Genomic DNA, 13,826 nt, shown 5'->3' on the forward strand with positions numbered 1-13,826 from the left:
AGGATAAAAATGGTTCTCAATGAGTAGTTTTTTGTGATAAACAAATTTTGAATATTAACATCACAATGCTTTCATTATCATCTATATTCTAATGAATGTATTCATGTCATTTCTTTATATCCAATTAAATGGTGGTTTATGTATGGTAACAAAACTCTATCGCAAACTGCATCATCTTTAGCATACGAGAGAAATTGGAGCACACTTGGCCTGATCCACACTAAACAAGTGAATTATCTCACCTACCCTAAGCTTCAATAATTAGTTTTTTGTTATCATAACATTAAACTAAATTTATTAAATATGGAGGTTGAGAATGATAGAGTTGCAAAAACAAATTCCCTTAATCTACTAGACATATCAACTGATCATGGAGAAGAAGAGGATAACAAGTTGTTCTAATAGGTTAGACCCCCACACTTAGATGATAACAACAAAAATCTTGATCCACAAATTGTTACATGTGTTCATGATTCAAGATTTGATGTTGAAAAGATGTTGATTGAAGAAATTCATAGTGAGAGTTTCAACACATACATAACAAATTCATTTGAGCAAGAAATGCAACAACCAACAAATCCTCCTCATGTTAGTATTGACTCTATGAGTGTTAGAAAAAGTAGTGGTGTCAGTGCTTCTGGTTTCCGTTATGATAGCTCACAAGGAGAGGAAGGTGATAATAGAGGTGATGGTGATAATAATCGAGGGAATGTTGGACAACAAGACCAAAGTCAATGTCTATTGAGCTTATTCACAAATGAAGTCGATTTCACATATTGCATGAAAAATGAAGGCCATTGCTTTAGACAAGCTGGCCTAGGCATTGGAGTTGTCAAAAAACCACATAAAGGAAGAGGACAACAAAGAATGACAACATTTGATGAGGACTCCTTCCTACTAGTTTTGACTCTATGAGTATAGGGACTCAACATAGTAACTCATCAAATGAGGCTCATGTTTATCTTCCTTATGTAATGAATTATGACCAACCACCCTTTTTCAATTATGGGATGAGTTTCAAGGTCAACTAATGATGACTATGGTATATTTAACTATCCTCCTATACAAATCTCATACGACGTTCCATATCAGATACAAGGACAAGTTGAAACAAACACATGGGTGAACTGGGAGTTTCCCATCCACGGAGAAGCAGTAAGTAGGAGTCAAAAGACTTATGCATGTCATGTTTATAATTAAAATCAATATTATGCAAACTCCAAGTCATGGTACAAATATTGTCTTCGTGAAGATGGGCTTTTGTCATCCTCAAGAGTCATGGAACCATATTGATCCTCATTTTGGTAGTAAAAGAAATCATTATAATGGAATTTGGAACAAATTTTGACATTTAATGAAATTAAATATTTACTTGAGATTAGTATTCAGCTCACACTTTGAAACTTCATATTTATATTAGCGCTTATTACATCATTGTTGAATGTCATCAATTATACGATATATGTACTATTTTTTTACTCACAAATAACTTTAATATATAGATTATTATTTGTTTTATCATTTATTCTTTGAGTTTTGCCTAATATTTCTATGAATTTTCGTCTTATTGATATTTTTTTTCCAAATTTTTGTCCAATTCTGATTCTTTTGTAAATTGAACCACTGATATTTTATTGATTTATGATATTTTCATCCTTGGTAGGAAAAGGTTGAGATATTATGATTTGAGGGGAAGAAGGATTAGGTAGGAAAAAGGAGAAGGAGAAGAAGTAGAAGAAGAGGAGTTGAAGATTTTAGGCTTTGTTTTGGAATAAATTTTAAGTTTGGGTTTAAGAATTTAGAACTTTTTGGGAATAAGGGTGTCTTTGTTGTAAGACATTAGTCATGTTGATTTTTGTTTGGTCCTATATATTTGGGTTTCTATAAGTAAAGTCGTGGGTCTTGTTTTAGGTTGTTTGCTTGGTTTTATTTTATGATTTTTTGGCTTAATATTTTAAATATTTATTTTTTTTCTAGCATCTGTTTTTGCATGATATTCTTGGGATATGCATTATTGATAGTTCTTTATGATTGCTTATAATTTTTAATTTTTAATTGTGGTTGTATCTATTTTACTTGTGAGATATCTTATATTATTATTTTTATAATTATTTTTATAGCCATCACATAAACCAATCATATTGAGTCGACCAATTTTGCCTTAAGAAATCGTAGCATGTGAATCAATTTCCTATCACCTGTTTACCTTTTTATATTTAGTCTACATTGTCTTAGATGAAGTTGAATTCATAAAGAAAAGCATCCATTACACAATCACGTGGAAAACTCCAAGCAAGCCCTTTTGACTTGTTCAAAGTTGAAACTTCAATACTAAAACGCGTGTATATGCGTACAAGGTTTTGGTCCTATATTTTGACTTTTCTTACCTTCCTGGAGCAGTCCCTCCTCCTTTTACTCTTCTCACATGGGTCAAACCACAACACAATTGAAACTTCATCTCCACCCTCAGCTCCTCCATCTCAGAGTAATGGACGGACTGAGGCTCTTGGGTGACACCATAGAGAACTAAGAGAAGAGTATCAAGTGGATATGGATTCATAGATTGAGACAGGTTCATTTTCTTAGCTACTAAGGATACCATAGTATTTAAAGAAATGGAAATGCATGCCATAAACCCACAAAACCTCTACAATTAATCTTCTCTCTTATACCGTCGAGCCCTTTAGTTTTCCAGCTTTCCACCCTAAAAAATGGTGAGTCTCTCATTATTATTATTTTTTTCCATCAGTCTGAGTAAAATGGAGGAAAACCCAAGAACTTGCTTGGATTAACCAATCTTTTTTTCCCTTTTTTTTCTTTCCATATTTTGTGTACCACAGGCCTCCGTATTGGACATTGAGGTATTTCAAATTTTTATTTATTTACTTCAAATTCTTTTAAAGACATAGGTTCAGTTTTCATTTCTTTAAATTTGTGAATTAATCTATAAATGCTGGGGTTAACTGTTTGTTCGGCCAGAAAGAACTTGTTCAACAATCAGAAAGAGTCAAATCTGTGGATCTGCATCCTAAGGAACCATGGTATAGTTATGAATTGCTTTGATTTCACAATCTTTCAATGTGTTCAATGGAAGTTTTTAATTGTTTTACTCAATCATATTGCATGATTCTTCTTCCTTCAGGATTCTAGCAAGTTTGTATTCAGGAACTGTGTGTATCTGGAACTACCACTCGCAGGTATGGAATTTGTGATCTTGTATCATAAAAATTGGCCTATTTCAATTTCTAAAAACCCACTTGGTTTTGGTCAGTTTTCACCTTTGTGATCATAATAGTCTTTACCATCCTAGAAGTCAGTTAGAACTAAGTATTTTCAATACGAAATCTTGAGCTTCAGTGCAAAAATGGCGCCCATTATAGATGATTGGTCAGTTGCGAGTTGTAGTGAATTTTTACTTCTTTGATAGAAAAATTTTCATGCATTTAGTGCTTACACTTGGGTGCTATATATTCCAGGAACTTGTAAAGTCTTTCAGGGTCGCGGAATCACCAGGTGCACATGCAGATATATATTTCCGCCTTTCCTGAAGATACTTGAATGCATAGTTCCTTGTTTAACAATTGAATGGATGTCTGCAGTTCGATCAGCAAAATTTATAGCATGCAAACAATGGGTTGTTACTGGGGCTGATGACAAGTTTATCCGCGTCTTCAACTACAATACAATGGAGAAGATTGCAGAATTTGAGGCTCATACTGATTTCATTAGGAGTGTTGCAGTCCATCCTACCCTTCCATATGTGCTGTCAGCTTCTGATGACATGCTCATAAAGCTTTGGGATTGGGAGAAGGGTTGGGAGTGCACTCAAACGTTCCAGGGACATGCCCACTATGTGATGCAAGTGGCATTTAGTCCCAAAGACGTAAACACTTTCGCAAGTGCGTCTCTTGATGGCACCATAAAGGTCTGAATTAATTCTCATTTGTTGCTCGGTTACTTCTTTACTCTTTTTTGGTCACAGTAAGGCAATACTGCCTGTTTTCAGGTTTGGAATCTCAGCTCTCCTGCTCCAGACTTTACACTGGATGGGCATTCAAAAGGAGTGAATTGTATTGATTACTTCAGGAGAGGCTCTAAACCATATCTGATCTCGGGTTCGGATGACCACACTGCTAAGGTCTGAAACTCCATACTTTTTCATAGCTATATGTAGATCATATGTGTATAAAAATATTGGTTGAGTCGTTGATAAATCCGCTGAAAACAGGTGTGGGATTATGAAGCAAAAAGTTGTGTACAAACACTGGAAGGCCACACAAATAATGTTTCTGCAGTGTGTGTTCACCCTGAACTTCCCCTCATCTTTACCGGTTCTGAGGATGGGAACGTTCACATATGGGATGGAGCTACTTATAGGTAATAGTTTCATGGCTCAAAATTTTCTTATCAGTAAGAAACTTAGCAGGCATTTGGGTGTTCTCTTATAGATAGAAATTCTTTATTTTTCTTAACCATCTTTGTCAAACTGCAGGCTTGAGAACACCCTGAGCTATGGTCTTGAAAGAGTTTGGGCTTTTGGGTGCATGAAAGAATCAAACAGGTATAATTGAGTTTCTTCATCTTTTATTTGATTATTCCCTTATCGGTTTGAAGATTGTTGAGATGGTCAAAAGCATACAAAGAAACAAATTGTTTTTCTCACTATTCCCACCTGTTATCATTTCTTCTCTCAACAGGGTTGTGATTGGCTATGACAAAGGAACCATTATGATAAAAGTTCTCAGTTCTCACAGCGGGGGTTCCATGGGCATACGGGTTGAGGAGAAAGAGAAGAAGGAATGTTGATTTGTACAACTAATTGTATTACCATTATGTACCATGGTGTGTCCTGATTGAATAACTCTTTATCTTTGGGTGGAAGATAGACTGGAAAGAATAAAGTCATAATATTAAGCAATTTCAAGTAAAAGCAGCTTCTGTCAATGGTTGATGAAAATATTTGTTGCAGCCTAATTTATATCTCCCTTTTTCAAGATCCCTATGTCTTTGGGGGAGTGCTTAAAGGCAACTCGAAGGAATAAGCTATAGAATCATTCTAATGCTCTATTTTGTGTGCTCTTTTGATTGGTTGCAATAGGTCAGCTTGGAATTGCTATGTGGATTAGACTTGAAAATAATAGTAGATGGATGATTTCTAAAATTACAGCCATTGTAATATTATGGAATTTCTTGGTTGAATTGGTAATGTCTTCCAAATTTTAGTGTCTTATGATTTTTAATAGACTAAGGTGGTATTTGTTTTTTTTACTTAATGATAAATAAAACTTTAATACTTATTAGGTTGTTTGTTTTTGTAGTATTTTATTTTTATTAAGTGTTAAAAAATAAAGAAAAACCAATATTTTACTTTTTCTATTTGATTATTTTTCTATTTACTTTAAATAAAGAACTTTAATACTTATTACTTTTTCTATTTACAAAAAGTTAAATATTTCGAGGGTGTTTGGTTTTTGGCTTTTTGCCGAAAGCAATTTGGTTGTTTATTTTTCTATTTTTTTCATAACTTATTATAAATTTTTTGCTGAATAGAAAAAGTCAAAATATTTGGTTTTTTCTAAATAGAAAAAATAATATATTAGTTTCTTTTTACTTTTTAATACTTAATAGAAATAAAATACTACAAAAATAAACAATCTAATACTTAACACTATTAAATATTAAAATTTTATTTAGAATTAAATAAAAAAATAACTTAAAGTCTAAAAAGAAATTATTTTTACCAAAAAGCTAAAAAAATAAATACTCTTTAAGTCAATTAAGTCAAGGTGGTTTCAAAATAATCATGATTTATGACTATGAGGCAAAGCGAAAGACACAACAGACAAAGGATAAGTGGAATGTTACCCACCATCCTACTTCTAATTCATTCTTTGATTGTTCCATAATCTTTATACTTTGATGCTTGATGCTTAAAGGCACTTAATATTGGGGGAAAAAAACACAAATCTCTTATGTTTTAGTATGGAACCTTGATTGATTGTTGAAATTTGAGGAAATAAAAAATACTAAACTTTCAGACTTTCCAAAATATATTTTTAACTAAAGTTTTCAAAAAATAGAAAAATGTTTCATAAAAATTTCATAGGAAAAAAAAAGGAAATTGAGAAAGTTAAATCTTTTTAAGAGATAGATATTTTTTAAACATAGTCTTTCTTAAAATTGAAGTTAAAGATTCACGAAAAAAACAAATTTGAAATCGAAAACTCTTTTATTATGCTAAAAAAAATTTAATAAAAGGAGTTGACTTTTTCAATAGATATTGAAAAAGGCACCATGACTCAATTGGTGTCTTGTGTGCATATTCGGATCCTATGACTTTGGACCTAAGTTTCATTCTTTTGTAACTTTGTCCTTAGTTCCATCTTTTTACACCATCATCTAACGATTTAGATTTCATTACACATAGATGAGAAATGTGACCCACATTTTAGTAGCTTAATATTTTCCTTAACAAAAATCACTAACTTTCCAAAGACAATTTTTTTTATATGGATTCATATAAATAAAAATGAATTTTTTGTTCATTCTTTAGAAAAATAAATTCTCATGAATTTTTTTTCCAAGTAAAAACATTTATTTAAATTGGTTAGTACATGTAATAAGGAAAAAAAATTGTGAAAATATTTTATGAAATAGTTTAAGAGTCATTTTTGCCTTTATAAAAGTCATTGTGAAGAATTTTATTCTAAATATATTTTCAAAATAGTTTTTTGAGATCCTTAAGAATCAAAATTTTCTTTTTAGGAAAAATATTATTATTTTCCAAATCTTACAAATATAGTATTTTTTTTTTCCTTATGGTGCAAGATCCCAATTTACGAGAATTAATATTTTTTGAAAGATTCATGGAAAAGTGCGTTTTAATTCACTAATTTAAAAAACATATAAAAAAATGAACTTCAACTTTTATAAATCAATTTTATCTTTCATCTATTTAAAATATATGCACTATTTCATAAGTCATGTATTTACTTCTTGAAATGACTTTTTACTTGTCAGGATAATAATACTAATTGATAATTTTTTTTAACTTGATTAAAATAAGAAATTAAAAAATATAATTAAAATTTTAAAAACTTTAAAATTAAAAATATAAAAATAAAATATTAATGTTCACTTTGTTAAATGATACTAATAAAAAATATAGATATGAAGAAAGAGTTGGAAATACAATAAAAGTCAATATCTTATTTTTAAATATTTAAAGATTTTTGGTTTTAATTTCTTTTTTCTTTTTTTTTTAATTGTATTTAATTTTTAAGTATTTTAGTTTTAACTTTTAACTGTATTCTAAATTTTTAAAATTTTTATTGATGTCCAGTAATAATTTTTTTTTCAATTTTTTTTTTTAAAAAAAAGAGAAGATGAGTATATTTATATAATACAGTATTTAAAATCATTATTAATTAAGAAATTAAAAAGATTTTATTTATCATTTAAGGATCCTAGAGAATTTTTCTAAAATGATTTGTATCTAATATAACATAATAAAAAATTATAATATATTTATTTGTAAGATATTTTTATCAAATTAAAATGATAAATTAATTTTTTGATAATTTTATTTAATATTTTCAAGTAAGAGGGTATTTCAAGAAATAAATATCTTACTTATGGAAAAGTTTGTGTATTTTAAAATATTTTTAAATAAACGAATATAAAACTAATTTATAAAAGTTAAGTTCCTTTTTCTATATTTTTTTAAATCATTGAATCAGAACCTACTTTTCCCAAGATTTTGATAGATAATTTATTAAAACTTAGTAATTTGATGACAAATAAAGTTACATGAAAATATTAATTGTAAGATAAAATATGCTAGAATTCCTAGAAAAATCCATATCAACTCTTGGATCGTTGATGTGCATGCTATTATAATCCTAAGGATACTACATCTAAGCAACGAAATTAATAATAACAACAAATCTTGGATCTAGGTGCTAAGAAAATAATACATGTGATTTGGATGTTATCAATTTCAATTGGTGAAGATGGTTGTAGATCTCAAAAACATTGGGATATTCTATCTTATGGCTCTTTCCTAGACTTTGGCACATGAAGATGGTGGAATTCTCTTTGTTAGGGATGGAAGTTAGGGTTCTTTCTCCAAAAGACTAAATATCAAAAAGTTGCAAGTCCTAAACCCTTAAGGGGTTTATATAGGCTTGTTAATGAGCTTAAATGACTTTATCCCATCTTGAGCTTGGGTCATTTAATCTAACACATTAGGTTCTAATTATTTAATTAATCTTATTGGGTTATAAAAAACAGTTGAAAGTCTAATAGGGAGAACCTAGAGGGGGTGAATGGGTGATTAAAATTTTTTAATAAATATTTATATATTATCCTCAATTCTTTTTACCTAATAGATATTAGGGGTATCCTAAATAACTAAATGGGTAGTACCTAAAATCTTTACATATATAAAAAACTGATTTTTACCTTTTAAAAAATCTTGTGATTAGTTAAGGATGAAATAATTTAATTAATGTTAAGGAAAATAATAATTGGTTATATGCATAGCTACCATAACTTTAAAGATAACCAACCTCAATAACAAATTAACTAGCCGATCAATCAAAAGGTTACTAATACCATCAAACGGAATATAAGTATAAATAAAATATATGCAATAAGATATAAGATTTTTACATGAAAAAACCCCACAAACTATGGAGATAAAAAACCATGAGGTCTAAGACCTACTAATCTAAATTTACTCTTTGAAATCGAGGTACATCGATTTCCCTTAACTCTTTACCCTAAAGACTTACTTTCTAGCACCTACAATTTGATTCACCTCCACAATGCAACAACTTCTTGTTACTCCTTGGTAAATCCTTCAGCCACTTTGAAAAGATTAAGATCTTCAACCCAAGATTCAAAGATCAAATCTTTGAATAAGAGATTGAGAATGATGTGACACATTAGGCTTTCTCTCAAGGAGTTCTTTTCTTAAGAATGAGAGGCCTTTAAACAATGTATCTCTAGTCTTTGAGATCTCTAACCCTTAAGGGGTTATAATGAGGTATTTATAGGTGAAAACCCAACAAGTTTCGATATCTTAAGTTTCCAAATTAGAGTTTGAGTGAAATTTTTCCAAAATTTGTTTTAAACTCGACAAAACTGTTATGACTGTTTTAGCGGACTTACACCACTTGAGCGGTCTACTTGAACAATTGCTTGAAAGGCTCCTACTTCTTTTGAAAAAACATTTTAAAACATTTTTAGTCCAAAAATGATATTAAACCTTTTTATACCTCAAAGAAGCCTAATATCCCACAAGTCAAACCTCTTTAGACATACTTGTGATTTCTTGGTTGAACGAACAACAACCCTTGCGTGGACCCGCATTTCTCATGTGTGTCACCACTCATCGACAAGATTCGCTTTTTAGATAGTGAAAAATTAGTTTTGAAAAATTCAGAGTCACCACTTATTTTATTTTTAAAAGAGAAAATAAAACAAGAAAGAAAACCCTAAAGAAGTGACTCCATAGTTTTGGAAAAACATGTCTTTGAAAAACCCGAGTCTAGATTTGAGGATCAAGTTAGTTATTGAGAAGGTACCTCAAAGAGATAACACCCTTCTAAGCCTTAAAGAGGTCTCTATTGGCTAAGTTGAGGGAAATGTGGCAATTAATAAGTTAATTATGGATACCTAGATAGGCTAAGGTTGTTTCAAGACTTGCATGCCAAATAAGAAATCAAATCACAGTAATAAAAAAGAGTTAGGGTATGTACGTAGACCACTTCTTAAGCATTATCACAAGACATCAAAATTAGTTTAGAAATATGACACAATATGCATTTTTATTAACATATATCAAGGCAATCAAGCATGACATCAAACAAGGGCATAATACACAATGACATGGATATTCATAAAATTTTGAAAAATGGATAATGGAGAGCGTACTTGGACAGTGAACTAAGTGCTAAAATGGGAAACGTGGTTAGCTCAACAATAGATAAAAAAAAACAACCTCATATATGGCACAGAGAAGAATTAAAATCAATCAAATATAAAACAATCTTCTCGTTAGAATTGATATTGAAGAAAATATCTAGAATGTCGGATCCCCACCAAAGCCCGGTTAATCTTGCATGAGTTGATTCTATAAATTCCATTATTAGAATCATGAAGTTTATTCATGCTTGTTGAAAATCGAGAAAATAAAGAAAATAGTTTTTTTTTTTTAAAAAAATAGTGAAAATGCATGCTACAAGAAAAATGGCAGCAAATTTATTAAAATCTGGATTTTATTGTCTAGAAGAGATCTAAAGACGGAGTTTAAAAATTAAGGATTATTTCAGTGAAAAAGATTTTTGAAGACTTAATTTAAAACATGTAAGATCACAAAGAAAACAGAAAAAAAAAAAAAAAAAAAAAAACAAAAACAAAAACAAAAACAAACAAACAAGAAAGGGATAGTGTGCGTTAAAGTAGCCAATACTGGAGCGAGGTCCAAGGTAGGTAGGCATGTGCATTTCTGAATTAGGTTCCCTGTGCTAGTGTTCATTCTCCAAGAGTCTGTAAGTCACTTCACCCATATCCCCATGCAGTAAATGAGTGTTTTAGTTTTCTAGTTGGCTTGGCTAAAAAGAAAAGCTTCAAATGTCATGACTTTTATATTAAGGTAACTAAAGTGGTTTCATTGCAACTAACATTGCATATGTTGAGTTGATATAAAGGGAAATAAATCTTTTTTAATGTGACTTTTTTTTGACAATTTTTTTTTTTTTAACAATAGTAGAGATCATGGTTTTAAAAACCGGACCGAACCGGCTGGTCCAACCATCGGTCGGTCATGGTTCTGGTCCGGTCCAATTAATTAGACCAAAAACAAGTTGAATCGAGATCGGGTCAGCTAAACCGGTGGTCCGACCAGTGAATCGGACGAACCGAACGGTTCAATTAATTTTTTTTTTCCAGCATCAAAACAACATCATTTTGGAGGATATAAAACCTCCTTCCAAATCATAGTTGCTGCCCGCCCCTAACATGCCACAACAGGCTTCCATCGTCGGCTGTTTCATATTGCAAAATCTCTCTCCACCGACTGTAACATCATCGCCTGAGTCGCCTCTTCCCCGTCGCGTCGTTGCATGCCGGCAAGCCACACCCTACCATTGGAACCCCGGCTGTAAACCCCCTCCGGTTGGTTGTAACCCCCCTCCTCCACCCCACTGCTATAAGCCTCCACTCCAAGTCCGGCCAGTAGCTGCAACTTGCAAATCAAGGTATGATATTTAATTATTTATTATTTAATGTTTTGAAATTTGTTTTTTAGGTTTAATAATTAATATTCAATTTTTTCCAATTACATTAAGTTTATAGCCAGCCAACTATATATTATATGATATTGAGGCCAACATTTATAATTGGCTTTATCTCAGTTTGGTTATTTACTTAATCCCTTATGGTAGGTGGTATGGTGCAGTTGGTTAATACCTTAATCCAACTGTAAGATGATTTGGACACTTGAGATCGAAACTTACTTGGTATATTTAGTCATGAATCATGATTCCTTTGGCTCAAGTCTGCTTGACTGGTCTCATTTGAAATTTGTGTTTAAAAACAAATTTTATCTAGTGAAATTTTAAACTCATGATGTATGCAACCCTGTTTGATAAACTATTTTAATATTTTCGAGATGAAGTAAAGAGAGTGTGAGATTTGATTGAGCATGTGGGCTATGGTGGCAAGATATGAATTTTCAATTTTCAAATGTTCCAAAGTCCCACTTCCCCCCCTTCCCGATTATGGTGACAACAATTTATAAATTTTAGATAAATGTTTGGTTTGAAAGTAAATTTCTCATTTTTTCAATTGTTGATGACTTTTACTCTCTAGATTAATATGTGATTTTTATAAATTGTTGATGACTTGATTATAAATAATTAAATTGTTGATGACTTTCATTCTCTAGATTAGTGTGAGATTTTTGTTTCTAATTTGAAAGAGAAATAAAAAATGGAATCAAACTTGACTCCATTCTTTGGTCAAGATTCAACTACCAATTCATAAACAACTAAAAGTAAGACTAACCCTGCCTGGGAGCATGTTTCTGAAGAAAGATATGCAAATGAAAGGAAAACTCTTATTTGTTTGTATTGTAAAAAGATTGCAAAAGGTGGGGGGAATTCATAGAATGAACCATCTTGCTGGAGTGAAATGAGATATTGGTCCATGTAAATCGGTTCCTCCTTATGTCAGATTTCGAATGAAAAACTCTTTGCAAGAGTTTGTGAATTCCAAGAAAGCAACCCAAGAAGCATATGAATATAGAAATCCTTATGGTCCTAATGTGTCACAATTTGAAGGGGATATGGCAAAAGGTGAAGAAGAGGTTCAAGAAATGCAAAGTCCTATGGCACCTAGTAGTGGAAAAGAAAAAAATCAAGTGGATAAATATTTTGTACCAAGAAATACTCAAGGAGCTCAACCTTCCATGAGGAGTGTATTAGATGGGAAATAAGCTATTTGGAGAGCAGATATGACAGTTGGGAGATTCTTTTATGATGCATGCATTCCTACTAATGTTGTGAATTCCTTCTACTTCAAGCCAATGTTGGATACTATATCTACAATTGGTCTTGGATATAAGGGCCCAAATTACCATCAACTACGAGTTAATCATTTAAAGGATGCCAAGAAGGAAGTTCAATTACTTGTGGACTCTTATCGTGCAATTTGAGCAAAAGTTGGGTGTACAATAATGGGTAACAGTTGGACAGATAATAGACAAAGAACACTCATCAACTTCCTTGTGTATTATCTTGAAGGAATATCATTTACGAAATTTGTTGATGCTTCAGACATTCTCAAGGATGCAACTAATTTGTTTTTGTTATTTTATGAGGTGATTGAATGGGTGGGTCCATTCAATGTAGTTCATAGAGTGACTGATAATGCAACAAATTATGTGGTCGCGGGGAGATTGATTTCTCAGAAGCATAAACACATCAATTGGTTACCTTGTGCGACTCATTGTCTTAATTTGTTCTTTAAGGATATTAGTAAGATGGACCATGTTGCTGAACTTGTAAGATGTGCATCAAAGGTGACAATTTTTGTGTATAATTATGTTGCTTTGTTAAGTTGGTTGAGAAAAAGAGATGGATGGAGGAAGATTCTCTGACCTGGTGCAACTCGCTTTGCTACTACATTCATTGCACTCAAGAGTCTTCATGATCATAAACATGACTTGTAAGCTTTGGTGACTAGTAAGTTCTTTGTGGACTCTAGATATTCAAAGGATAATAAAAGCAAAGTTGCAGTTTCCATTATCTTGGATAATAGATTTTGAAATGATTGTTTGATTGTTGTGAATCTTATGTCTCCACTAATGTGCTTATTGTGTATTGTTGATTGTGATGAGAGGCCTTCGATGGGATATGTGTATGAAGGCATGTATAAGGTCCATTTGGGCATCAAGAAATTGTTTAACTACAACAAAAAAACTATACAAGCCTTATACAAAGATCATAAAGCAATGCTGGGATCAACAATTAAGGAAAAACATTCATTCAGCAGCTTATTGGTTGATTCCATGTTTCCAATATGATCAGAAAATTTTTTGTAATAACCCAACTGTTATTGGAGGTGTCATGGATGTTATTGATCAAAAAGTTCTAAAAGGCAAGCTTAGTACAATGAATAAAATGAAGTTGTTTCGTGATCGATTGAGAAGTTTTGGAAGAGACTTTGCTTATTCTTCACGTCAAGTACTTCAACTTGGTAAAAGATTATTTCATTTATTAATGTGTTAGTTCTTTTTCATTAGTTACCTACTTACTATT

General features: G+C 31.4%; 1 protein-coding gene across 1 annotated transcript; it reads left to right on the forward strand.

Annotated features, from left to right (window-relative positions):
* The first annotated feature begins 2,651 nt into the window (after window positions 1–2,651).
* LOC117907482 (coatomer subunit beta'-2-like) lies at window positions 2,652–5,129 on the forward strand. The gene is made up of 10 exons (XM_034821031.1): window positions 2,652–2,714; window positions 2,841–2,861; window positions 2,980–3,041; window positions 3,143–3,197; window positions 3,477–3,513; window positions 3,600–3,925; window positions 4,007–4,138; window positions 4,229–4,377; window positions 4,493–4,561; window positions 4,698–5,129. The coding sequence occupies exons 1-10, from the start codon at window positions 2,712–2,714 to the stop codon at window positions 4,804–4,806; spliced, it is 963 nt and encodes a 320-aa protein (XP_034676922.1). The 5' UTR covers window positions 2,652–2,711; the 3' UTR covers window positions 4,807–5,129.
* Window positions 5,130–13,826: the final 8,697 nt, after the last annotated feature.

The sequence above is a fragment of the Vitis riparia genome, chromosome 18 (assembly GCF_004353265.1).
Source record: "Vitis riparia cultivar Riparia Gloire de Montpellier isolate 1030 chromosome 18, EGFV_Vit.rip_1.0, whole genome shotgun sequence".
NCBI classification, from domain to species: domain Eukaryota; kingdom Viridiplantae; phylum Streptophyta; class Magnoliopsida; order Vitales; family Vitaceae; genus Vitis; species Vitis riparia.

What these genes read in the sequence shown, in the direction of transcription:
- LOC117907482 (XM_034821031.1), top strand. An exon ending in CCTCCGTATTGGACATTGAG is followed by an intron (nt 2,862 to 2,979) that starts GTATTTCAAATT and finishes TTGTTCGGCCAG; the next exon opens with AAAGAACTTGTTCAACAATC. An exon ending in TGCATGAAAGAATCAAACAG is followed by an intron (nt 4,562 to 4,697) that starts GTATAATTGAGT and finishes TTCTCTCAACAG; the next exon opens with GGTTGTGATTGGCTATGACA.